At 39.7% G+C, this 27,014-nt stretch overlaps 1 protein-coding gene across 4 annotated transcripts in view; it reads right to left on the bottom strand.

Moving 5' to 3' along the window:
* TIMELESS (timeless circadian regulator) overlaps positions 1-27,014 on the bottom strand; it is a 164,248-nt gene that overhangs the window by 5,273 nt on the left and 131,961 nt on the right. For all 4 annotated transcript variants that reach the window (XM_073613929.1, XM_073613928.1, XM_073613930.1 and 1 more), the window contains exons 25-31: positions 25,851-26,061; positions 23,999-24,067; positions 19,030-19,148; positions 11,834-12,038; positions 11,404-11,452; positions 10,925-10,992; positions 8,636-8,699 (exon numbers count right to left, since the gene is read on the bottom strand). In XM_073613929.1, the coding sequence (XP_073470030.1) occupies positions 8,636-8,699; positions 10,925-10,992; positions 11,404-11,452; positions 11,834-12,038; positions 19,030-19,148; positions 23,999-24,067; positions 25,851-26,061 (785 nt within the window). The remainder of the gene's footprint in view (positions 1-8,635; positions 8,700-10,924; positions 10,993-11,403; positions 11,453-11,833; positions 12,039-19,029; positions 19,149-23,998; positions 24,068-25,850; positions 26,062-27,014) is intronic.

Genomic DNA, 27,014 nt, shown 5'->3' with positions numbered 1-27,014 from the left:
GATGGCCGCGTGAGGAAGACCGAGCGTCTGACATGCCGACATGCTGATAAGCAACGGACGCTGAGAAGCAAACATGCGGGAAAGCTTACAGGCTGACACGCTGGCAAACTGACAAAAGGACAAAATTATAGAGATTGGATATTGGAGGCTTACACAGCCAAGCCCCGGGGTTATCCTTCGCAGTGCTGTCGATGTAGTACAAGCAAGATACGGGATAACGAGCGGGAGGAGGCGGCATAAGGAGCGGCTGACAGAGCAGAAGTGCTTGTGTGAGAGAGAGAACCGCGAGAAGCCGAGCCTGTGGGGTGCCGAGATCGCTACCGAAGGCAGTACCAGGAGACAGCGGGCGCGGAGGAGTGGGAGCCTCTGCGAGTCTGCGGAAGCGGACAGCGGAGACACTCGGTCACGGACGCCCTCTCCGGCGGAAGCCTCGGAAAGTCACGGCAGAGATCAGGCGGACCAAGCGGAATCGGGAGACCCACAAGAGAGCTAACAGCCACACACAGTAAAAACAACAAGCTATTTCCAGAATCCGAAAACGAGCAGGTATGACTCGGCAATAACAATGTGTTACATGAATGGTTAAATGCATCCCTGATAAGCAATGAACTCTGGAAAGAGTACACTAAAAGGACATAAAATTTAAATAAAGAAAGATAATAAAGTAAAGGAAAGGAAAGAAGAGGTTGCCAAATATTAAGCCCAGAATCCCTCATTGGACTATCAAGCTCTTGCAGGACAGACAGTTTAAAAAAAAAGGAGATAATCAAGGGCCACTAAAGGAACATAGGGAAATAGCCCCTCAGGGGTGCCCCCCCCCCTTTTTTTTTCCTGGTATATCGCCGAAAAGCCTATTAAAATTAAAAAATGGAAAAAAATAGATAAAAAAAAAAAAAGAGAGATGGAGAAGAAGGGAGATGGCATCTAAGAAAGGCAGTAAAACGCCTCAAACTCAATCAAGTAAAAAAGAAAAAAAAGAATCTAATAGTAAAAACACTACAGGGGCACAACCAATACAAGCAACAGATTTTAAGGAATTCTTCCAACAATTACAACTGCAGTCCCCCCATGTAACACAGGAATTACAAACATCCCAGGAATTATCAAATCTAGCAGAATCCTCGGTAACATCTAGATCATCAGGGGAGGAACAAATAAGCCACCCTAGAAATAGCTCGCCAATAGATAAAACAGGAACAACAAACAAACAAAAAGAAGAGGATAAGGAAAAATGGGACATAAAGGCGTATATTCGATCACTTCCAACTAGGGTAGACATGGATCAATATGTACACAGGTTGGAGGAATCCTATAAAATGGAGATACAAGAATTAAAAGTAGCTACCAAAAACACACAGGAAAAAATAGACACAGTAGACAAGAAAGTCTCAAAAACGGAGCAAAATCTGAAAAGGTTAGAGGAAAATTATAGTATTTGGAGTATGAGCTGAAATATCATGCTATTGATTTACGCACTGTAGCATGCGCTGAACTCAAACCAAGAGAATAATTTAGGGGTTAATTTTTTTTTTTTTCTCAAAATATAAAGTGAAATATGAAATATCAATTTAATGATTCAATGATTTAGGTACAGTAATAATATTGAATTCAGGGTGATGGGACACTTTGGGTTTTTTTTTTTTTTTTTTTATCACATATTAAAATGAAATACTGAGTCAGTGGTTTGCACTGTGGGATACTGGAGGAGAGGTATATACTTAGAAATGCACTTAAAAATGTATTTTTTTTTTTTTTTGATAATCATGTATAAGATAGAAAGTTATGATAATGGTTAATATAATAGGGTATTGAATAGTTAGTATTCACATTAAAATGCTAATAGAAAATTAGCGGGGGTTAAGGGGTTATGCACGATGGCAATGTTTTCTTTTTCTTTTTTTTTGTTAACAACAAAGCGGAAGGTGGAATATTAATATAATGGTTCATGCACTGTGGTATTATTTAATTCAAATTGAGGGTGTTGAAAAGAAAAGATAAAAAAATCTTTTTTCTTTTTTTTTTTTTTTGGGTGCGTTAAAAACCACGTACAGAATGGAGGGAGGGAGGGAAGAAAGGAAAGGGAAAGAAAGGGAATAGTTAAGATAATGGCTTATACACAATCACGTTGTAATGCACTTATAAAATTAGGGGCTTAAAGGATAATGCACAACAATACTAAATTGAAGATGGAAAAAGAGGAGAGGAGGGGGGAAAAAAAAAGAAATTTTCTTTTTTTTTTAATCACGTATTAAATGAAATACTAAGTCAGTGGTTTGCACTGTGAGATACTGGAGGAGAGGTATATACATAGAAATGCACTTAAAAATTTTATTTATTTATTTTTTTTGATAATCATGTATAAGATAGAAAGTTATGATAATGGTCTATATAATAGGGTATTGAATAGTTGGTATTCACATTAAAATGCTAATAGAAAATTAGCGGGTTAAAGGGTTATGCACGATGGCAATGTTTTTATGTTTTTTTTGTTTTTTTTTTTTGACAAAATGTAAGGTGAAATATTAATTTAATGATTCAAGCATTGTGGTAGGATTGAATTCAAATTGATGGAGGAAGGAAGGAAGTCTTGTTTTTTTTTTTTTTTCTCTCCCTCCCATCCCAGGAAGAGCAAGAGAAAATAAAAGCATATAACAAGTATAGATGAGGTAACACAATATAGATGAGTTAGAAGTATTTTATATTTAGGATAAAAGTAGCAACCAAGGGTCCCCCCCCCCCCGGCCTATCCCCTTTTCCCCACATTTTTTTTTTTTTAAATATAGAAGATAGATCGCAAGAGAGAGGGAAAATGATAGAGGAAGGAGAGAGAACAAAGTAAGGGTCATACTAGCAATTAAATAACGGCATGAGAATGGCGAGCGAGAGGCAAATTTTGGTTAGCAGGCTTAAAACCCCTCATAGTAGGGAACTTACTATAGATAGTAAGATAGACTTTATTTAAATAAGTCAAATAGAAATAGGGTGGTGTGAGAGAGGGAGTGTGTGCGTGCAAGTATTCTTTTTTTTTTTTTTTTTCCTCTTCGTCCTCCTTCCTTCCCCCTATTAAATGGGGGGGATTAAGTTTTGTTCTTTCAACGCAAGGGGCCTTAACTCTCCTAATAAAAGAAATCAAATTCTGAATTTTCTTAACAAACAAAAGGTGGATATTATACTCTTCCAGGAGACTCATTTTCGTTCAAATCACATTCCGAAACGTAATAATCGAAACTATAACAACTGGATACACAATACATTTGCCTATTCTAAATCAAAAGGGGTATCTATAGTTTTTCATAGGAACGTACCTTACCAAATAATACAAAAATATACGGGTAATATATGGTAGATCTTTGGTTATAAAAGCAATGATATATGGGAAAATATTTACAATTATCAATTTGTATTTACCAAATCACGATCAGATAAAGACCGGGACAAGGGTCCTAAATAGTAGCATGGAGAAGGCAGAAGGAATAGTAATTATGGGTGGAGACTTTAACTTTGTTATGGATATAAGAGCTGATACAACCAACACCCATGCTTGTAGAAACAAGTGCCATCTAGAAGAATTTAAGGGGGTATTAGAGAAATATCATTTGGTAGATATTTGGAGAGTTCAGCACCAAATGGAAAAAAATTACTCATATTACTCTAATATACATGATTCCTATCATAGGATAGATTACTTTTTTATCAACCACCTAGGAATGTCAATGACTCCATCATCGGATATAGGAGGGTTCTTATGGTCGGACCATGCCCCACTGTTTTTGGAAATTAAGGTATTGGAGCGAGTAAAAACAAAAGGGAATTGGAGATTAAACGACAACTTATTAAAAGATAAAGAGTGTATAGAGGACATAAGTAAAACAATAAAGGAATTTGTAGAAATCCATGAGAAGGACGAAACATCACTGCCCATGCAATGGGAAACATTAAAATGAAATCTCAGTTGATAAAAGAAATAGAGGAATTGGATAAAAAGCATAAGCAGAATCTAGAACCATCAGATAAAATAAAGTTAAAAGAGAAGAAAATAGAATTACAATCCCTGCTTGACGAGGAATCCCTAAGGATAAGAGATTGCAGAAGGGCACAATGGTATCAATACGGCAACAAAACAGGGAAAATACTCGCTAAACAATTAAAGGAACAACAGACCTCAGCAACAATAAGTAAAATCTTAAAAATAAACGGGGAATTTACATATGATCCAAAAGAAATAATAGAAGAATTTTATACATACTATTCTAATTTGTATAATATTAAAACTTCACGGGTGAATAAGGAGAGGGATTCGAATAGAGAGGAAATAAAGGAATACATCGAAGAAACAGCCCTTCCTAGATTCCCTAAAGAAATAATCAAGTCATTCGAGAAAGATATCTCTTTGGAAGAAGTTCAACAAGCGATTAAAGAATTAGTTCTAGGAAAAAGCCCAGGACCTGATGGGTATACCACCAGATTTTATAAGAACTTTCAAGAAATAATTGCCCCGTTATTAAAAAAACATACAATTCCATATCGGACATACAAGGCTTTGTACCACAAAGCACAGAAGCTCACATTACCTTAATTCCAAAACCGGAGAAGGACCACACGCTATGTAAAAACTACAGGCCAATCTCTCTAACCAATATAGATATACGTCTATATTCTAAAATTATTGCGAATAGAATAACACCAATCCTACCCAACTATATAAAATTAGATCAAGCCGGGTTTACAAAAGGTAGGGAGACTAAAGATAATATCATAAAAACTTGTACTTTAATGGAATACGCTCAAAAAACAGGTATTGAAATGTGTATGCTGGCCGTAGACGCGGAAAAAGCGTTTGATAGGATAGGGTGGCGCTTTTTAGAAGAGACATTAAAACAACTTGGTATGGGCCCGAAAATGCGGAATAGGATAGCGGCTCTGTATTCCAACACAAAAGCGAAAGTGAGAGTAAACGGAATGTTATCGAAGGATATAAAGATTTCAAACGGCACCCGTCAGGGGTGTCCCCTCTCTCCCTTGCTGTTCGTACTTATAATGGAACATCTAATAACCGCAATTAGAAATAACAAAGACATTAAGGGGATAAAGGTAGGAGAAAAAGAATATAAGATAGCGGCATATGCAGATGATCTGCCAATATACATAACCAATCCCATCATAACTATCCCAAACTTAATGAAAGAATTTACAAGATTCGGGGAATTGAGTAATTTCAAAATAAATTATGACAAATCAGAGATATTGAACATAACAGTAAACGGAAAAAGCTGTCTACAGATGCAAGACGATTTTCCATTTAAATGGAAGCAAAAAGCAATAAAATACTTGGGAATCTATTTAACAAAAGATCTGTAACTACTACAGGGGATGAACTATGAGAAAGCAATTCAAAATGCTATTAAACTTCTACAGAAATATGATAAAATGATATACTCATGGACGGGAAGAGTTAATATCGTAAAAATGGATATCTTGCCAAAGCTCTTATATACTTTCCAAGCGTTGCCATTAGAACCCTCAAAGAAACAGATGAAGGAGCTAAGAAAAGCAATAGTCGAATTCATATGGGCGCATAAAACTCACCGGATAAAAAGAGAAAATTTAACTAGGAAAAAAAGAAATGGAGGGCTGGCGTTACCAGACTGTGCAAAATATCTGCAGGCAGCATCACTGACCAGCATAATAGACTGGTATCATAATAAAGAAAACAAGCAATGGGTCGATATGGAGGAGGAAATAATAGGGCCCCAGTTAAACGTCCTTCCATGGTTAGAACCCCATTTAAGACCAAAAAGAAGTGAGGCGACTCTATAAGTGCCACGTTAAAGGTATGGGACGGTATAATGAAAAAAGGGAAACTCTCTACAACAATAGGTCCCATGACTCCTTTGTTTTATAACCCCGAATTCCCTCTAGCAATGATGAGTAAACATTTTTTAAAATGGAACAGGCTGGAAAATACAAGATTGGTCCAAATCTTGGAGAATGGGAAAATGCCCACGTTGAGGGAAATGGGAGAGGGATACGAAAAAAAAATGGCTGCAGTACCAACAACTACAGGCATTTATTGAACCTAAAATAATTAGGTTAAATAGACCACTGACCAAGTTTGAAAAACTATTGCTGGGAGAACAGGTTCCAATAAAGAAATTGTCGAAAATATATGATGAACTTATTCTGAGTAGCCCCCTCAAAGAGTTGACAAGCGTAAAGAAATGGGAAGATCTTTGTTGGAGGAAGAATGGGAAAGGGTTTTTGAAACTATACACAGAGGGTCCATTGCAAATAAATATCAAGAGAGAAATTATAAGATCATGATGAGGTGGTATAGGTGCCCAGATACCTTAAATTCAATTAACAAAGGAAACAGATTTATGTTGGAGATGCAAAGTAGAAAAGGGAACAATGGAACATATATGGTATGGATGTCATCTGGTGAAAGGATTCTGGAATAAGATATATGAGATCTATCGTAAAGTATCAGGAGTGGATTTGTCCTTGAGTATGGAAATTTCATTATTGTCCCTGATACCTAAATCAATCAAATCAAATAAAAAAGACATTATTCACCATATGACATCAGCAGCGAGAACGATAATAGCAAAAAACTGGAAAAAAAAACAAAGAGTCCAGCTTTAGTAGATTGGATATGTGAGATGAACGAAATACAATACATGGAGGAACGAATTAGAGAGGAAGGGAACATAACAAACCAACTACTTGAGAATTGGAAAGAATGGGAGAAGTTTTGGTCATCGCGGGAGGTACTAGAATTTATATAAGGAAGGGAAAGGGAAGGAAAAACCCTTTTTTTTTTTTTTTTTTTTTTTTTGTAAGAATGAGGTGAGCATGGAGGTAAAAGGGGGGTGGGTTAGGGATAATGGGTTAATGCTGTTCTTTTAGAGGTATAGTAAGAGCAGGATAAGATGAATTGAAGAATGAAGGCGCTTACAGACTGTTAAAAAGTATAAGCTTTTATGTAAAAGAAATAAGAAGAACATGCTGTAAATTGCTTGGTTTAAATGTTTAAATGTAAAGATATTTATGATTGTTTTAAATGAAAACTTAATAAAGAGAGATTGAAAACAAAAAAAAACAGGTTCATAGCAGAAAAGGTGAAAACTTTTCTGGTCCATAGGAGGTATGCAGGGTGTGAAATTGGAAGCAGTTATTATCAGAGCTGTGGCTCTCTATGGACAATAAAAAGGTTTTTTTTGTAAATTTTACAATAAATGTACATAATCTGATTGAAAGATATTGGTGAATGCTACTGAGATTTTTATAAGTGTTGAAAGGGAATACTTTTTCCTGCTTTCTAGCTGCTGCCATTTTAAATTAAATCTGCTACACATAGTATTTTTTCAGTTAGCAAATAACCCCTTCCCGCCGACCGTACGCAGATATGCGTACTCGGCTTTCCGGGGTTATACCGGGATGATGCCCACAGCTGCAGGCATCATCCCGGTACCGTTGTTTACAGTGGGCGATCGGCTACCCGTGTATAACAACCGATGCGGCTAAAAGCCGCTCGGTTGTTATACCCGAGGAGCGGGAGGGGACATCCCCCCCCTCCCGCCGCTGTTACCGGGCCTCCCGTGCGATCGGGAGGCCCGGTGTCCAATCGGGAACCTTCGGCGGCTGGGGGCGGGCTGGAACGAAGCTGTGAGCGGCTTTGTTCCAGCCTTCTTGTTGTAAACGCGGAAGCGACGTCATGACGTCACTTCCCGTTTACTCGGCTGCCAATAGCGCCGAATTTAAAAAAGTACACAGTATTCAGAATCGCCGTTTTCGGCGATCTGAATACTTTGAAGTGTAAAGGAGGGATGGGGGGTCTTTTAGACCCCCCATCCCTTCATAAAGAGTACCTGTCACCACCTATTACTGTCACAAGGGATGTTTACATTCCTTGTGACAGCAATAAAAGTAAAAAAAAAAAAAATTTTTTTAAACACAATTTATAAAAGTAAAAAAATAAATAAAATAAATAAATAAAAAAAAAAAATGTTTTAAAGTGCCCCTGTCTCCGCGAGCTCGCGCAGCGAAGAAAACGCATACGGAAGTCGCGCCCGCATATGTAAACGGTGTTCAAACCACACATGTGAGGTATCGCCGCGATCGTCAGAGCGAGAGCAATAATTCTAGCCCTAGACCTCCTCTGTAGCTTAAACCTGGTAACCGTAAAAATTTTTTAAAGCGTCGCCTATGGAAATTCATAGGTACCGTAGTTTGTCGCCATTCCATGAGTGCGTGCAATTATAAAGGGTGACATGTTTGGTATCTATTTACTCGGCGTAACATCATCTTTCACATTATACAAAAAAATTGGGGTAACTTTACTGTTTGGATTTTTTAAAATTCATGAAAGTGTCCCTTTTCCAAAAATTTGCGTTTAAAACACTGCTGCACAAATACCGTGTGATAAAAAATATTGCAACAATCGCCATTTTATTCTCTAGATTCTCTGCTAAAAAAATATATATAATGTTTGGAAACTCTAAGTAATTTTCTAGCAAAAAATACGGATTTGAACTTTTAAACACCAAATTTCAAAAATAGGCTTAGTCATGAAAGGGATAAGCTTCCAGAAAGGTTTGGCACGGTAGAGCTCTTCAGATCCAGATTTTAGCCCTACCTTTCATCCAGGGCATCAGTTGCAGAAGACATGCTAAGAGGATTATCTTCAAGTTCTTGAGCAGCTGAAATGTTAAGTCAAAATATGAGCAACACCCTACACAGCATGAAGAAAGGATACAAAATGAACTTGTATTCCAAAATTGTACATACATACTCATCAGCATTATCAGTTCACAGTGAATATGCCACCTGATTTATGATTCAGGAAAACCCTTCAGAAGTTTGTTTCATTAAAAATTTTGGCTGCACACTAACGTCATGTAATACAATCATCTATTGACTGTGGAAACAGCAGGACTGCTGAATATTTATGTATAATCATGGATGTATTGTATTGTTTTTCAAAGTACTATCAATCAATGTGACAAGGGAGTATCGGAACTTCTGGCCTAGGAGGCCTTTTAAATGGTAGGGAAAAATGTCATCACGCAAAGTGTGCCTTGATGCTTCAGAAATTGGTGATCATGTGGAAAGGTGGATGCTGTTTTAAAGAACATAGTTTACTGTAGCAAACATTTTCACATACAAATGCTAAAAGTAAGGGATGGTAAAATAATGTATTTTAAGAGTGGAGCAACATGACTACTGCTCAGGGAAAATAATACAGACTCACACAAATAAAATCCTCAAAATACTATTGCATCATCATAAATAATCCTTATCATTCAGCTCTATTAAACAATCAGCACAAGACATTTCACAATTCTGCATTCTTTCACCAGTGACATCCTATTCAGCTTTTGGAATACAGTCACATAACATCTCAAAACCGCAAAGGAAGGCAATGACAGAATTCCCTGTCAGACAGGTCAGAAAAAAAAGGATTAGATCTATATATACTGCGCAGCAGTTGTCACCGACTGCAAGTCCCACAGTGACTGCAGGTTTAAATGCATCTCCATTCAAGACCACCAGCCCAACATACTGTATATTATTTTTACTACCAGAGGGGCAAATGCCCCTGGCCCAGTCCTCCCTTCAATTATGAACATGTCTATGCTGTCTGGATACCAAGTTTGGCTGCGCAGAATGACAAATTCTTTGGTGATCATTCGGTGGGAGTTTACCTTGCCTTTTTTTTAATGCCAGAACCTAATTCTTGCAACATTGTCACTGTGTGAGAAAAATATTTGTGCCATTTAATAATGTTTAAAAAAGTTCCTAGGAAAGGAGATATCAGTCTGGCACAGAAAGTGCAACTATAGGTCAGTATCCTAAAACTTAAAGGCCACCAGCGGTCGAGGTATTTACCATTTGCCTGGTTAAAGGGGAACTAATTTTAGACTGTATTGCTTAACGTACTGGACAGTCATCTCGGACAGCTAGGGAGATGCCATCCAAAAAGAAAAAACGCATAAAAATAAATTAACTCTGCCACATGATAAAAGGAACACCCCCTTCCTGCCCAATCCATTTTGCAGCGCTGTCACACTTTGAATGACAATTGCGTGGTCATGCTACACTGTACCCAAACAAATTTTTTATCATTTTCTTCACACAAATAAAACTTTCTTTTGGTGGTATTTAATCACTGCTGGGTTTCTTATTTTTAACAAAAAAAATAAAGACCAAAAATTTTGGAAAAAAAAAAAGTTTTTCATTTTTTTTTCTGTCAGTAAATTTTGTAAGTAAGTAATTTTTCGCCTTCACTGATGTGCGCTGATGAGGCGGCACTGATAGGCTGAACTGGTGGGCACTGATGAGGTGGCACTAATATGCCGCACTTATGGGCACTGATAGGCGGTACTGATGGGACTTGATGGGCGACACTGATGGGCATTGATTGACAGCAGTGATGGGCAGCACTGATAGGCGGCAATGATTGCCAGCACTGACTTGCATCGCTAATGAGCACTGATTGGTGGCACTTGTGGGCAGTGTATGGTGACACTATTTTTCACTATTGTAATCAGGGCACTGATGATCAGAGCCCTGATTACATTCCTAAATGTCCCCTTGCGTGGAGATGCCGCTGATCGGCTCTTCTCGCCACACACTCTGTCAGTGTGAGGCGAGGAGCGCAGATTACCGGCACTTCCTTGTTTACATGTGACTGGACACAGCCGATCACATGTTTAAAGAGCCGCGACTCTTTACACAGATCGCGATCGCCGTGCGCCCACGAAAGCGGCCATTCATATGACGGCGTCCCAGAACAAGAGCCGCACCACCCCATCATTTGACAGTGGGCGGGCGGCAACCAGTTAAAGAATTATGTATTAAGCTGTTTAAGATATGTTGTAAATCTGGGCATTTGTGATATGAACATTAATAATAAGCAACAAACCATCATCTATTTCTGGTTGCTCTTCATCATCACTGTCAATTAGCCGGCTCTTATTTTTAACCTTTACCCTATGAAAGGAAAAATAAAACAATGTTTAATTGAAAATGCATAAAAAGATTACCTGCATTTATGTTAATCAACTTAAAGCAGACCTTTCATGCCAAGCAAGGATTGCCTATTCACCAGGCCTGCTCCCCCATCTGAAACCGTCGGCAAAAATGAGAGAGGAGAGAAAAAAAAAACAAAAAACCTTGGGATGGGGTAGTTAGTTAATACACTTACATTTCCTTTCTCCCAGCTTTCATACCACAAGGGGTGACCTCGCCATACTTCTGACAAGAAGCTCAAATCTCACAATATGATGCTTAGGCACAGAAGTTATTTATTTGAAATGGGAAAGAAGTCCTAAAGTGATTAAGTGAACATTGCTACTCTAATGCAAGGTCTGCTTTAACTCCAAAAAACAAACATTTCAATACCTTTTACTTGACTTTTCACGATCTGCAGATGCGCTGGGTGATGTCTGTTCTGTTTTTGGCAGCAAAATAAAAATTATTAAGAAAAAAAACAAAAACAAACAAAACACCTGAAAGTACTATGGTAATGGTATGCAACATCCTAAAAAGCCAGAAGATTAAGGAGCCTGCCTAGAAATTAGGTAAGCCACTAATGTTTTATTTTTACTGTTAGTACCACACAACCAAATACTATACTTTAGCTTAAAAGAACTACAATTAGTACAACTAAAGAATACAAAAGAAAAATTCTATTTGAAAATGCAAACTATATCGGAAATATAAAGTTAAAAATCATAGTAGTTTCAGAAAGAGAACAATGTTTTTATGCATTGTGTTTATGTTAAAAACATTTTAGGGCATCAAATAAAAAAATAAAAATTGACCCTCTTACCCTGAGGTGCAATTGCCGTTTTCTTTTTTCGGGCAAGTAAGAGAGCACGCAACGCCTCAGCTCTCTGCTCTAGATTGGATCCCTGGTCATCGGAGTCTATTGGAACATCAATAGGCTGCTCTTCTGGAGATGACAAAACAAGAGAACTGGCTGCCTCCCGAAGTTTCTCAGCACTTAATTTTCCTGAAATTCTCCAAAAGGATTCCTGAAAGTAGATTGATAATATATATATTTTTTTTATTAAGTAGTAAAATAACCTCACTATAAATTCTGTAGTCCACAGTCTCATTCCTGAAGAAAATAATAGGAAAATTGGATTTTTAGTTCACTTTCTGGTTTTTTTGGGTACATCAATGGACATTTCAGATTGTAAATCTAATCAATAAGATGACTGATCCACTGAGAAATGTTAGATTGGGGAGCTACAAAGCACACCAAAACCTATTCTACTAGGTCCCTAAACCACTTATTGAAGACTTAGATCACTGGTGAGGGAGCCCTTAACAAAATATCAAATACTAAAAACCCAAGAAAATATGGATATGGGCTCTACCCATCACCACCCTTCCACACAGAGGCGATTCCTCTATACCACAAAGTATATTAATTGCTCAGTCCTACTCTAGAGACATGACAGCTCCCGATTGCTAAAACGTAATCAAGATCTTCATATAAATTAAAAATGCTTTATAGTCAAACACATAGACATACATTGCTATAAAATCGACCTGCTGCTTTTTCTCCACCTAACTGAAGAACAGGTAGCAGTTTTATAAACTTGAGCTACAGAAGCCTGATGGTGAACAGCCCAGGAAGTACCAACATTCCTGACCGAATGAGCTGGCCCCCGAAAACAGTGATGACTGACCGACTGAGAAATGTTAGATTGAGAGGCTGCGTGACCCTTCCTTAAGCCGTCAGGAAGAAAACCAACTGATGAATTGCAGCAGCCAACTTCATGTAACTCCTATTAGCATGAATCACACCCAGTGTAATACCCCGATTGCAAAACAGTTGAGACGTTGTGTAAAATCCACAGTAAAACAGAATGCAATGATTTGCAAAACTCATAAACCCTTATTTTATTCACAACAGAAAATAGAAAACATGGGAAATGTTTAAACTGAGAACATGTACCATTTTAAGTAAAAATAAGGTCATTTTGAAATTGATGGCAGCAACATGCCTCAAAAGAGCTGGCAAAGTGGTACTAACAAAGAAAAGCTGGATAAACAAACATTCTGCAACTAGTTAATTGGCAACAGATCCGTAACACGATTGGGTATAAAAAGAGCATCCTAGGGTTGTGTGGCTTGCCGCATGGAGCTGTGAGAAGTGATCTCCTTTAGCTCCCGGGTCCCGCAGCTCTACAGGGCTTTTCCGCACCAGGAAACTCCACCATTCTCACCCCCCATGGGGAAGGACAAGTTTAAGGAGCAGAAGGGCTCCGGTGGCAGCCGTTCAGGAGGCGATTTGGGAAACTTTTTTACCAGATCTTCGGCCACGGCACAGCGCTGGCCTGAATCCAGTAATGGTGCCGGTGCGTCTGTCCTCAGCCCGCCCCGATACAGCCCTGGACATGCAGGTGACACTCATCCAGGTGCAGTGTCAGGTGCCCGACACTCATCCCCTGAGGGCCCTGATCACTCCAGGAGTCACTCCCATGCCTCTCTGGGCTCTGGAGATGGCTGGGATACGGAATCCCAAATTAAATCCCTCCACAGCTACTTGAGGTCTCTACTCACAAGCTGAGTTTGAGCACTGTGTAAAGATAATTGAGAAGGCATACAGGCAGGAGATCTCTGAGCTTAAGAAGGACATTGGGTCCGCATGACAATGCAATGCAATGCTATGCTATGCAATGCTGTACAGGCTCATGAGGAAACACTCACACTGTTATGCTGCAGCAACTCTCATACCAACAGGATGATATTGAAAATAGAAATGGTTGCAATAACATCCAAATCCGTGGGTTGCCTGAGTCTGTGGAACCTAAGGATTTACAAATGGCAGTGACCGCCATTTTCAATCAACTACTGCAAAAGCCCAAAGATGATCCCATTGAATTGAACCGTGTCCATATGGCCTCCGGCCCACGGAATCCGGATCCTTTCTTCCGTCCTCATGTCGGGTTAATTTCCACAGGGTTAAAGAGGCCATCATGTGTGCTGCCAGCTCTCAAGACACTATACTCTAATGACACTCCAGTGAGGATTCTCCCAGACCTTTCCAGTCAAACCCTGACCACGAGAAAGCCCCTCACGCAGCTTCTGCAAGCTCACAAGATTAAATACCAGTGGTGCTTCCCCTTTCATCATGAAGGTAAAACAGCTATCTTTCACACTTTGGGCGATTTACCAGCTCTTCTTAGCACCTTGGAACTTCCTCAAGTCTCCCTGCCCGATTGGCCATTTGCACCAACTACTCCTGGCTTGCCCTTTGCCCCCCCCAATGGCAGAAACAAGACCGCAAGCCAAGATCCAGATCTTCGTCCCACAAAGATCCCAATGACTGAATTGCTCCTGGATGATTCATCGGCTGTTTTCCCTCAACAGGAACTACTCCTACACTTTCAGGAATCTGCCTTTTCCTGCCTTTGAGAATTATCCTCCCTGAGTGTTCAAATACTGTTCTGTTTATACTACCTATAGTTCTACATTCTTCACTAAACGTACATTCGTTCAGGGAGACCCAACCTCCACATTCCCCTGGATGAGCTTCTTACTACACCCCCCCCTGCAAGATATATTGTATGGTTTCCTTTCCGTTATACTCCAGTATATTGCTTCATTGCCCCTCAGCATTGTTTATACGCTCTTACTCCCCGATCTCATTCTATGGTACTTCTGTGAGGAGTTTTCTTTTTAATGTTAATTTAATGTATGTTTTATTTATTTTTTCATACTAGCTTATTGCCCTGCGGAGCTGAGGGCCCAGGGGCTACCCTATGCGTCCCCTTCGTCCCCCCCCCCCCCCCCCCCGGCTTTTTCAATGCCAGTGTAAGCACTGTTCCTTATTTAGCTATGGTTCTCAATGTATGGTTTTGTGTTTTTTATCTATGGTCTTAGGGTGCCACGTAGTGGCCTATTTAATTTCTTTTTTGTCTATTCCATCTATCACTGCATCCACTCATTCTATGTAATCTTATTCCCGTTTCAACGTTCTTAAACCTGGAGATAGACGCTAGCATATACTTTTTCCTACTCACTACCTTTCTTTATTGTATCCCTTCCTCCCCGCCTCCTTTTGCCCTTCTTCTCTACTTCTTGTTCTTCTCTTCCTGCTGGGAAATATTGGTTTGGGAGGAGCCTATATTTCTTGATTACCACCCCCCCGATTTACATTATATGCTATGGCTGTTAATTTTTCAGTTAATTTAGCATCTTTCAAATGTAGGCGGTTTAATACACCGGAAAAGCAGAGCCAAATTCTTCACCACTTTCATAAAATGCGCTCTAGCATACTACACCTGCAAGAAACGCAGTATTTGGGCCAAGTGCTTCCTGGACTGCCCCTCATTACTGCAACTGCTATGTAGCACTCTGGCCACATGGGAAGTTAATACAGCACATGCAAACCTGAAAAAACCCTGTAATTAAGCTAAATATAATTAAAATAAAGTAAAAGACAAGTCCACTGTTAAGAGGGTACCGGAAGGGCTACTGCCAGGGCATTTACTGTTCCATGCTGCAGGACTCCCAAGGAGGATCCAACCTTCACCCATAACTGTGGGCCATGCCACAAGGGCCTTCAGAGGGTCAACTCCCCAGCTGGTATCACTGGGTAGTATATCATTGCACAAGGTCCAGTCACGTAGAATCAGTGTTGACTGGCAACATTACAGGCCCTCCCTGCGTGTCCAGGACAGGGTCTGGGTACCATTCCTCTGGGAGTAGTAAGCCACACGCAATTAATCCAGAAAAGCCAGTCTCCTAATGTCAGACTGAACCGCTGAGAAACTAGCCGTTTATTGATCAGAGACTGCAAAGACATGGCCATCAACAAAGACACAAACTGTCTTGCCTGGATGGGAAGGGTTATGCTTTGGAAAGGATTTACTATCCTTGTTTGCAAGTATCCATTCACCCTGAGGTGGCAGCATAAACCTATCGTAATGGATGATGATGATGATGTCCTGGGATGTACAATACAATTTGATACGCTGCCAAGTCAATACTTGTTAATTTTGAGGGGTGAGCTTAGTGTGTAAAAAACTTTTCTGGAATTCGAATCAATAAAATTATTATAACATGCTGTGATGGAATCTTTAACCACTTCCGGACCGGCTCATGACGATATATGCCGGTACTTTGAAGAGGAATATAGTTGTTATGGCAGCAGCTAGCTGCCATAGCCCCAGTATCCTCTTCTTTAGTGAGAGGTCCAGTTTCAGATAAAAGTGGTCTCTGCAGCAGATTCGCCGCAAAATCACTTTTACCGGTGGTGGGAGAGGGGGCCCCCCTCCTGCCGCGTACCGGTGCCCTCCGCCGCCGGCAGCAGCAATCAGATCCTTCTCCCTGTGTGGTATGGAGGTGAGTGAGCTGAAGATGGCCCCCACCCAGCTCCATACCATAGCAGGGTGGAAGCGACGTCAAAATGTCACTTCCGCCCATAGCTCTTAAAGGGACATTAATTTTTACAAACAACATTTTTTTTTTTCTATTGCATTTTAAAATATGAGATCTGCAGTCTTTTTGACCCCAGATCTCATATTTAAGAGGTCCTGTCAGGCTTTTTTCTATTACAAGGGATGTTTACATTCCTTGTAATAGGAATAAAAGTGACATTTTTTTTTTTAAAAGAACAGTGTAAAAATAAAAAGTAAAATAAATAAGAAAAAAAAAAGTGACATTTTTAACACGCCCCGTCCTGCCGAGCTCACGTGCAGAAGCGAACGCATATGTGAGTAGCACATATGAAAACAGTGTTCAAACCACACGTGAGGTATCGCCGCGATCGCAAGCGAAAACAATAATTCTAGCCCTAGACCTCTTTCTGTAACTCAAAACATGCAACCTGTAAAAAATTTTAAACATCGCCTATGGAGATTAAGGGTAAAAGTTTGTCTCCATTCTACTAGTGAGCGCAATTTTGAAGCGTGACAAGTTGGGTATCAGTTTACTTGGGGAAACATCATCTTTCATATAATTAAAAAAAATTGGGCTAACTTTACTGTTGGCTTATTTTTAATTCAAAAAAGTACATTTTTTCCCAAAAAAGTCCACTTGCGCAAATACGGTGTGACAGAAAGAAAAAAAAAAAAACAGTATACAGGAAGTCCCCGAGTTACGAACACAATAGGGACTGTAGGTTTATTCGTAAGTTGAACTTGTTCATAAGTCGCAACACTGCATTTTTAAGTGTAACTACCGGTCGGAACACTGCATTCGTAAGTGTAACATCCACCTGTGCATGAATGTGGGATGTTCTGGGCGCTTGTTATGTTATCTGGGGCTCTTCTGGTCATGCAGTATATGTAATACTGCAGTATGTGATGTGTCCGGAGGTATCCAGGACCAGAATGGAGCACGAGTGCCCGGCATTTGAGGCCGTTCGTAAGTAGGAGTTGTTCGTAACTCGGGTGTTCGAAACTCGGGGACTGCCTGTATAATGTTTGGGGAGTCCAAGTAATTTTCTAGCAAAAAAAAATGATTTTAACTTGTAAACACCAAATCTAAAAAGAGGCTCTGTCCTTAAGTGGTTAACAGATAACAGGGAGTAGTAAAGTCAGTTGGCCATGCTGCCTAGATTTAAAGCTCTATTAAACCCAAATGCAAACATTTTTTTACAACTAGCCAATTCTTAGATGTGGTGACTGCATTATTTTTTTTTTTTTTAGGGTTCCTTTCCTTTATTTTCAAATGGTGATCTGAACAGTAAGTCTGTTGTTTTTCAACAGAACAAGTTGTCCTGCAAATGTAGCAATTAGTGAGGGGATACAAAACATTTAACACCAAGAGGGTGTTGGTTTATAATGATCAGCTTTTATTTATGTAAAAAGGAACACAACTGTTGGTGTAACTGCCTATACAGTGTTAGCTGGAGTTTTGCTTCAATTTGTTAGTGTATCGAAATCTGCTAGTGCAAGGTTCAAAATTTCATGTCCTGAGCTACTAGCCAGGCCTTAAGAGTTACTTGCCACCATTTGCCCCACCCAATCCCTACTCTGCCCCTAATTCCACCCCTAAACACGCCCTTGTAAATTATCTCATGAAATGTTTTATGCAGAATTAAGTTACAAAATAAATATTAACAACTTTAACAATATTAATATAAAGCATATCGGTACCCATCAGTGCAGCCTCATCAGTGGCCATCAGTGCAGCCCCATCATTGCAGCATATCAATGCTGTCTCCTAAGAGGCCACCAGTGCAGCCTATTAGTGCCCATCAGGGGCCATCATTGCAGCCCCATCAGGGGCCATCATTGCAGCCTCATCAGGGGCCATCATTGCAGCCTCATCAGGGGCCATCATTGCAGCCTCATCAGGGGCCATCATTGCAGCCTTATGAGTGCAGCTCATCAGTGCTCATCACTGCTGCCCTATCAGTGCCACCTATTAGTGCAGCCCATCAGTGCCGCCTCATCAGTGGCCATCATTACGGCCTCATCAGGGGCTATCAGTGCAGCTTATCAGTGCCCATCAGTGCAGCTTCCTCAGTGCAGCTTATCGGTGCCCATCATTGCCGCCTCATCAGTGCCCATCATTGCTGCCTCAGTGTCCTCATCTTTTTTCCCTCCTTTCTTTCCTTTTTCCCTTCTTGAATGCATTATGGGATTGTTGTTGTATAGGAAATATGTCAAAAGTCACTTTGTATAGATAAAATGATATACTGATACACTCTGAGATGAAGTGATAGTTCTTCCGATTTCCTTTTGGTATTTACAAGAAATATAATTTGCGATTTGCTATGCAACAGCTTCTTTTTTTTGTTTTTTTTTTTAGTGAATTGAATTATGATGTCACAGGACATTGTACTCTGAAAAAGATTCTTCTCTTTTAAAAAGAAATAATAATACAATAAAAAACCCTTTCCTTCTGTGTTTCTGACAATGTTAAAAATTTGGCATGCAACTATGCCTGGGGATCGACTAAAGCAGATATATCAAGAAAACAAATGACATTGCAAAAATCATCGACATTGGCATAACAAAATATACCGGTACTTCTCAAAATATTAACCTAAATCCTTACTTGCTCATTTGCTGGTGGACGTACTCCAACCTTTTTTAATAGCTTTTGGAATATTTTGTTTTCCATAGCATCCTCATTGTCCTCAGTCAGTGGTACAAGAGGAACTGACTCAGAGGAACCTAAGTAGAGAAAAAGAAGCACGTCATCAATTTCAAACTTTACATCACTGTAAAATATTGGAGTAAGATACCAATTCAATCACACGACCCTAGGCTATAATAAAATGATACCGAATTTGGGACAGCATTTAATCTTCTAAGGTAGCCATGCACGATTAAATCTCACTATAAAAATTGGATTTTTGGTTTACATGTAAACATCATATCTGTGACAATGGGGTTATGCTGCCACCTTCAGATGATTAATCATTGAAAGAAAAAGAAAAAAAGTCTTTAGTTTTTGTAGCATGCCATGAACCACAAAACAGAAGGGTAGGATCTCTGAGTCACGTGATGTACTCCAATAAAAGGATATACACACAAATAAAAATTTCTTTATCATACATCACAGGACACAGAGCTGAAAAGACTGAAAATGAGGGGAGGGGAACACAGCAACAACCCAAATAGCCCCAAACAACTTAACCAGAACAGGTTAAAATCTCAATCAGCAGCCTACAAAACATGCCGATCAAATGTAGCATCCTCAGTAGCGTAAAATCTACTTAAGACATGAAGACCAGATAGCAGCTTTACAAACTCAAGCAACTGAAGCCCAATAACGAATAAACCCAGAAGCACCAACACTCCTAGTAGAATGAGCCGTCAATGAAAATGGTGGAACTTTGCACTTTAAAACTGTAAGCTTGTGAAATAAGCTGACGAATCCATTGAGAAATAGTAGATTTGCTGACTCCGTTACCCCTCCTTGGGTGTTCAGGAAGCAACTTGACTGGATGTGGTTCATGCTATCAGGTATTACATTAAAGTGATATTAAAGTCTCTTTTTTTTTTTTTTGAAAATGTATATTTATTAACATTTTTGCAACACATACAGTACAACATATACAAAAATCCCCCCCCCCCCCCCAACTCCCCCTCCCCTGTTTTCCTTGTGCCAATAAAGCATTGTTATATCGAGGCAGTATATATTGCACTGATTCATCACATAATCGGGCATTCTACTTGGTTATTCTTTAATGGCTAGTTCACCTAAAAATTAAGTGGGTCTATACTATAGCATTCCCTCACTGTAGCAGCTAGATTAATGTATCATTGGCGGAAAGCCAGCATTGCCACACTTTCTCGAACTTTTTCGGTTTTGTTGGTTGTTCATTTTAGTTCTTCTACAGTTTTTGCACTTTTTCAATTTAAAAGAGAACTCCAGCTTTTGAACTACATAGTTTGTTGTTGGGCCAAACTGTCTTTCCCTAAACTGTCAGCCTGCTGCATGTGCGAAACTGTATGTATCTGTGGCTGGCTACATACAGTATACCAGGTATGGGTGGAGACTTCCCGGAACACAGACTAGTCTACAGCAGCGGCGCTCAGCCAATCACAGCAAGCAATGTAGTCTTCTAATGAAATTGCTTGTTGTGATTGGCTGAGTGCCGCTGCTGTAGACTAGTCTGTGTTCCGGGAAGTCTCTGCCCATACCCGGAACACAGTGCGGTATACTGTATGACTACATACAGTTTTATCGCACATGCAGTGCGCTGACACCTTAGGGAGAGAACTTAGGGAAATTACTAGTTGTCATTTAAGTTGAAAATAAAATTAAAAAAATATATATCATATATGTTATGTTTACAGAAAAACTGAAATAGAATGACTGCCTTCTGCTATCATAATTCTGTTATGGTTAGTTGTTCACTAATTTTATAACATTTTGTTTTGAATAGGAGGCCAGGCCTGCCAGTGCCCAGGCTTTTGCCACTCGTGTTGTTGGCAGTTCAGTTCGTTCAAATTTTATTGTACTAGAAAAACACACAGGTGTTGATTGATTTACTAAAACTGGAGAGTGCAAAATCTGATGCAGCTCTGCGTAGAAGGTTAGGTTAACCAATCGGCTTCCAGTTGTTTTTGTCAAACCTTTGAACAAGCCGAAAAACTTTGAAGCTATGTAATAAGTGCCCATCAGCTGCCAGTCAGTGCCCCATCAGAAACGGATGTCAGTGCCCATATCAGTGCCAATCATTGCCCACCACAGTGGTATTTCTTCCTGGATCTCATCCTTGCAGATCTCGCACATGTTCAGTGCAGCATAAGCAATGTGATAGGTTTCAGGTCAGGTTTCCATAGCAACAGCAGTGTTAGAGGAAGTTGCCGCCCCTTCCCAGAAGACATTGCAAACAGGAAATGATGCGATGGGCCACGGCCAGGGAGAAGGAAGTGAAAAATGAATACAGCAGATATACAGTAGGTGCTGAGAAAAAAAATATAAAAATATCCAATTTGTTTACAGTGCACAGTTTAGTGAGGGATGCTGAAGAGTTGTAAAAGTGGGTGGAACTCCACTTTAAGTAGTATGGTGTGTATAATAACTTGTGCGCCCTCTGTCTTATTTTATGGTTCTTCTATTTTTAAACAATAAACAGTGTCTACTCAAACATAGAGGCTCTTAGTCTTTGGCATTTTATATTATGCCTGTTTTGTTTTTATTTTATTATTATTACTGTGCAGCATATGTACTGCAAGTTTATTTATTTAATTTTGTATTTATTTTCTGTGTCCAATTTATGTGGGGTACTTTTTATTAAAGTACTTATTTTACATTACTGGACTGTATTTTTTATTCATTAAATTAAATTATATGATCATTAAAAAGTCGAATAACGAATATAATAAAATTTTACATATCAAAATGTTATTTTTTTTTAAAAACTGTAATTTTCGTTATCGGTTTCGGCACCAAAATTTCCATTCGGTGCACCCCTAGTAAAAATGGACGAGGCTGTAGAACCACCTTATTTTGGTGGCACACCAGGAATGGTTCGATACAGGAAAGAGCAGCCAATTCCAAAACTCTGCGAGCTGAAGTAATGGCAATCAGAAAAAAAAACTCCAGAGTTAGACTGAATAACCACCTCCCGCCCGGCTTATAGCAGAATGATGGCCAGGCGGTGGTTCTGTTATCCTAACTGGGCGTCATATGATGTCCAGCAGGAAAACATGCCGGCGCGCGCTTACAACACGGCGATCGAAGGTGCTGTGTGTCAGTCTGACACACTGCATCTCCGATTGTGGTATGGAGCCTCTGATGGAGGCTCCTTACCACATGATCAGCTGTAACCAAGACACCGGAAAACGGCAAGCCTCAGTTTGCGCTGACAGAGGGGGGCTCTCCCTGTCAGAGGGGGGTCTGTGCTGATAATCAGCATATTGATTATCAGCACAGCCCCATCAGATGTGCCACCACAACTGCCAATAAGTGCCAATCAGCTGCCAGTCAGTGTCCCATCAGAAACGGATGTCAGTGCCCATATCAGTGCCAATCATTGCCCACCACAGTGCCAATCAGTACCCAGCAGTAACACCTGTCAGTACCTCATCAGTGCTGCCCATCAGTGCCGCCTGTCAGTGGCCATCACAGTCGCCTGTCATTGCCCCCTATCAGTGCCCATCAGTGATGGAGAAAACAACATTTTATAACCGAAAGGAAGAAAAAAAAAAAAAAAAAAAAAAAAAAAAAAAAAACACCTTTTTCTCCTCTAAAATTTCAGTATTTTTTTAGTCTGTTTAGCAAAAAAATAAAAACCCCAGTGGTGATCAAATACCACCAAAAGAAAGCTCTATTTGTGGGAAGAAAGTGATAAAAATTTAGTTTGGGTACAGTGTTGCATGACAACGCAATTGTCATTCAAAGTGCGACAGCACTGAAAGCTGAAAATTGTCCTGGGCAGGAAGGGGTAAAAGTGCCCGGTATTGAAGTGGTTAAAGGAATATCCCAGGTGGGTTCAAATGGAGATTTCTTCAGTAGAGAAAGTACAAAGTTGAAGTCCCACGGACCAAAAGGCACGCACCAAGGAATGTGAAGTAGGCGGTCTATGAAAAAAAATGCCGCCAAAGCAGAAATCTGACCCCTGATTGTACTCGTGGCCAAACCCTGATCAACTCCAGATAAGGGAAAAAGCCAGGCTATGGCCCACAACTTGCTAAGGATGAAATCCCCTAGCCTCACATAAGCAAAATAAGATTTCCAGAAGTCTATTGGAATATAAGGAAGGATACAGAAAGCAAAACATTTAGGGTATAACGTGGAACAAAAAAGGTGAACAAGCTTACATTTTTTGGGGCCATAAGGAAGAGAAGAGAAGCTGGAAAAGCATACAGCCTCTCACCTTTGCAAACCACACAATTTTCTAAATGAACAGCTTTGGTATTTACAGAACATCTATGTGGCAGAGGTTGTTGTAGATTGCAATCAGGTATTTCTTTGTTTTTTCCATAGAAAGCTGGTTGAACTTGCTAGAAAATTGCTAAGAATGTGGCCAAGGCCAACATATGGCTATCAGTAGTCTCTTGGACCTTTTTTTTGAACAAGTGTCAGTTTCCAAGTCATTATAAAATTAAGCAAAATACCAAAGTGTTTCAAAAAATTAAAGCCTACAACTTAGCATTTATTCATATAAAAAATAATATGTGTCACTCAATGAAGGAATATAATTTATCAGTTTTTACCCTCATACTTCCATACATCAAGTCTCCAAAATTACTGTCAGGAAAAGCCATAAATCATTGGCAAAGAAGTGGCTAGGTTGCAAACTTGCTTTGTACAGTATTGCTTCAATCATGTTCTTGATCCACATCATTGCCCTGTTGTAGTCCAATGCTACAAGGGGGCAACCCAGAGACCGATATATGCACCAGGCTGTTACAAAGGTTTACAGGTGTGCACAACACTATTCAAATCTGCACAAGCGCAATGCCACTTTATATGTCAGAAATCATTACAGAAAAGCAAAGATCTCAGCGCTGACAGTTTCAACCAATCAACTCATTACATAGGGTGGTTTACATCAGGCACTTACCATCCTCATCTTTGTCGTCTGCTGTCCGATTCAGACAGTTCTGAAGCCACAACAGTGGACCAGATAAGCCTAAAAACAAATATAAAAATCAAATGTTAAAATAGTTGCAATGATATAAACTAGTATATGAACTTAAATACAAGGAATTTTACCCACGGTATAGTTGGGAAATTATTTATATATATATATATATATATATATATATATATATATATATATATATATATATATATATATATATATATATACACACACACACACACACACACATATATATAATTTATTAGTCCACTGTATAGTAAAATGATCCCCACTGCAAACAGTAAAATGAATGTAAATAAATTATGAACTGCATATATCAATAACTTTAAAAAAATGCACAAAGAATGTACAGTAGTTATTTGATCCCCTGCAGATTTTGTAAGTTTGCCCACTTACAAAGAATTGACGGGTCTATAATTTTTATCATAGGTGCATTTTAAAAGGATAGAGACAGAATATCAAACAAAAATCTAGAAAAAACACAGGATATAAATGTTATAAATTGAGCTGCAGTTCAGTGAGTAAAATAAGAATTTGATCCAAGCAAAACATGACTTCGTACTTGGTGGAGAAACCCTTGTTGGCAAGCACAGAGGTAAGACTTTTCTCGTAGTTGGTTACCAGGTTTGTACAAATCTCAGGAGGGATTTTGGCCCACTCTTCTTCTCAAAATCCTTAAGGTTTCTTGGCTGTCTCTAGGCAACTCGAAGTTTCAGCTCTCTCCATAAATTTTCTATAGGTTAAGGTCTGGAGACTGGTTAGGCCACTCCATGACCTTATTGTGCTTCTCAAGTCACTCCTTTGTTGCCTTGGCGGTATGTTTTGGGTCACTGTCACGCTGGAAGAGCCATCCACGACCCATTCTGGCTGAGGGAAGAAGGTCCTCATCCAAGATTTCCCAATACATGGCCCCGTCCATTAATGTGGTAAAGTCGGCCTTGTACCTTTAGCAGAGAAACAGCCCCAAAGCATAATGTTTCCACCTCAGTGCCTGACTGTAGGGAAGGTGTTCTTAGGGTCATAGTTGGCATTTTTCTTCCTCTAAACATGGCACGGCGAGTTAATGCCAAAGAGCTCAATTTGGGTCTCATCTGACCACAGCACTTTCTCCTGATCCTTCTCTGAATCATTTAGAAGTTCATTGGCAAACTTCAGACGGGCCTGTAAATATGTCTTCTTGAGGAGGGGGACCTTACAAGCGCTGCAGGATTTCAATCCATGGTGGCGTATTGTGTCACCAATGGTTTGTTTTAGTGACTGTGGTTCCAACTGCTTTGAGATCATTCACAAGCTCCTATCATCGCTTTGGGGAGATCGGATGAAAAAGGACCGCCTGTCTATTTTCATCTTATCACATCCGATGCGATCCTTCAGACGGATGGATAGGGTCTCACATCCATCTGTATTTCACGGACAGGATCACATATCGGCAGATGTCAGCAGACAGGTCACCGCTGACATCCGCCGCTCCATAGGGTTGAATAGAGGTTCTGATCAGGTCTGCCTGAAAAACTGACAGGCGGTCCTGATCGCAAAGCCAGTGTGAAAGGGGCCTAAGAAAGATTCTGTAGACAGGTGTCTTTCATACACATAACGAGTTGTGGTTAGGAGCACCTCCTAAAATTGACAGGACTAGAAGAAAAACCGTGGAAGTCACGTACATCACTGCGGTACGGAAGTCCTGAAGAAAACATACCAAAATGGTATGAAAAAAAAAAAAAAATATCCAAGAACGAAAGGGGGGTGGGGTGTGCTTAGGTTTTAAAAGGCGTTACATTTTTGCCTGGAACTCTGCTTTAACAGCTCTCACCTTCCTGATGTAAATTCTGTACAATATTTTGTATCTTCCGATCCACAAGTGATCCACTCCTTCTGTCCAACAACTCTCTTGGTATGTGTTGTGGTTTGTCACGTTCCTGTCCCTCCTCTTCTTCACTGTCCTCCTCTTCTTCCTCATCCTCCTCTTCAGCATCAAGATCTCTTTCATCTACTCCAAGATCATGTAGAAATTCTTCTTCAGACTAAAAGCAGACAAAACAAATTTTATAAGGAATTTGCCCCTTCACACCTCTAATCCGTCCCAATTCCTACCCCTTCACACCTCAGATCAGTTCTGCACCTTCACACCTCAGATCAATCTCAATTACTGCCCCATCAGACCTCAGATCAGTCCCAATTCCTGTCCATCCACACCTTAGATCAGTCCCAATTCCTACACCTTAATACCTCAGATCAGCCCCAATTCCTGCACCAAATTAGTGCTGTAAATGACTGGCTTTATGAGTAATGGTTTATTACTGGCTTTGTGAGTACTTCAAAGCCAGATATACAACATTACTCACAAAACCAGTCATAAAGCATTACTTATAATGCCAGATATAAAGGGGTACTCACAAAGCTAGTTATTAAGCGTTGCTCAGAAAGCTAGAGTATTGCTTTATATCTGGCTTGGGAGAAATACTTTCTATCTGGCTTTGTGAGTACGGTATTATATATTTGGCTTTGTGAGAAATACAAAGGCAGTTATAAAGTATTACTCACAAAGCCAGTTATAATACCGTACTCGCAAAGCCAGATAGAAAGTATTTCTCATAAAGCCAGATATAAAGGGGTACCCACAAAGTCAGTTATTAAGCATTGCTCAGGAAGCCAGATATAACGCATTACTCACAGAGCCAGATATAAAAGAGTATTGCTTTATATCTGGCTTTGCAGTACTTACAAAGCCAGTTATAAAGCATTGCTCACAAAGTCAGCTATAAAGCAATATTCCTTTATAACTGGCTTTGTGAGAAATACTTTACAGCTGGCTTTGTAAGTGCTACTTTCAGTAGTACCTACAAAGCCTGTAATATTTTTAGAAAACCTGTCAAAAAACTTAATCCACAATCAACATGGTCTCCCCTTAAGCTTGAGCCAGTTGTGTGGCTGCTTAGGGAGAGAAGGGACAGAGACAGCAGGTGCACACTGATCA

This window comes from Aquarana catesbeiana, linkage group LG02 (genome assembly GCF_042186555.1).
Source record: "Aquarana catesbeiana isolate 2022-GZ linkage group LG02, ASM4218655v1, whole genome shotgun sequence".
Lineage (NCBI taxonomy): Eukaryota > Metazoa > Chordata > Amphibia > Anura > Ranidae > Aquarana > Aquarana catesbeiana.
The sequence above is the reverse complement of the archived record's forward strand: the minus strand, read 5'-3'. Positions and strand labels throughout refer to the sequence as shown.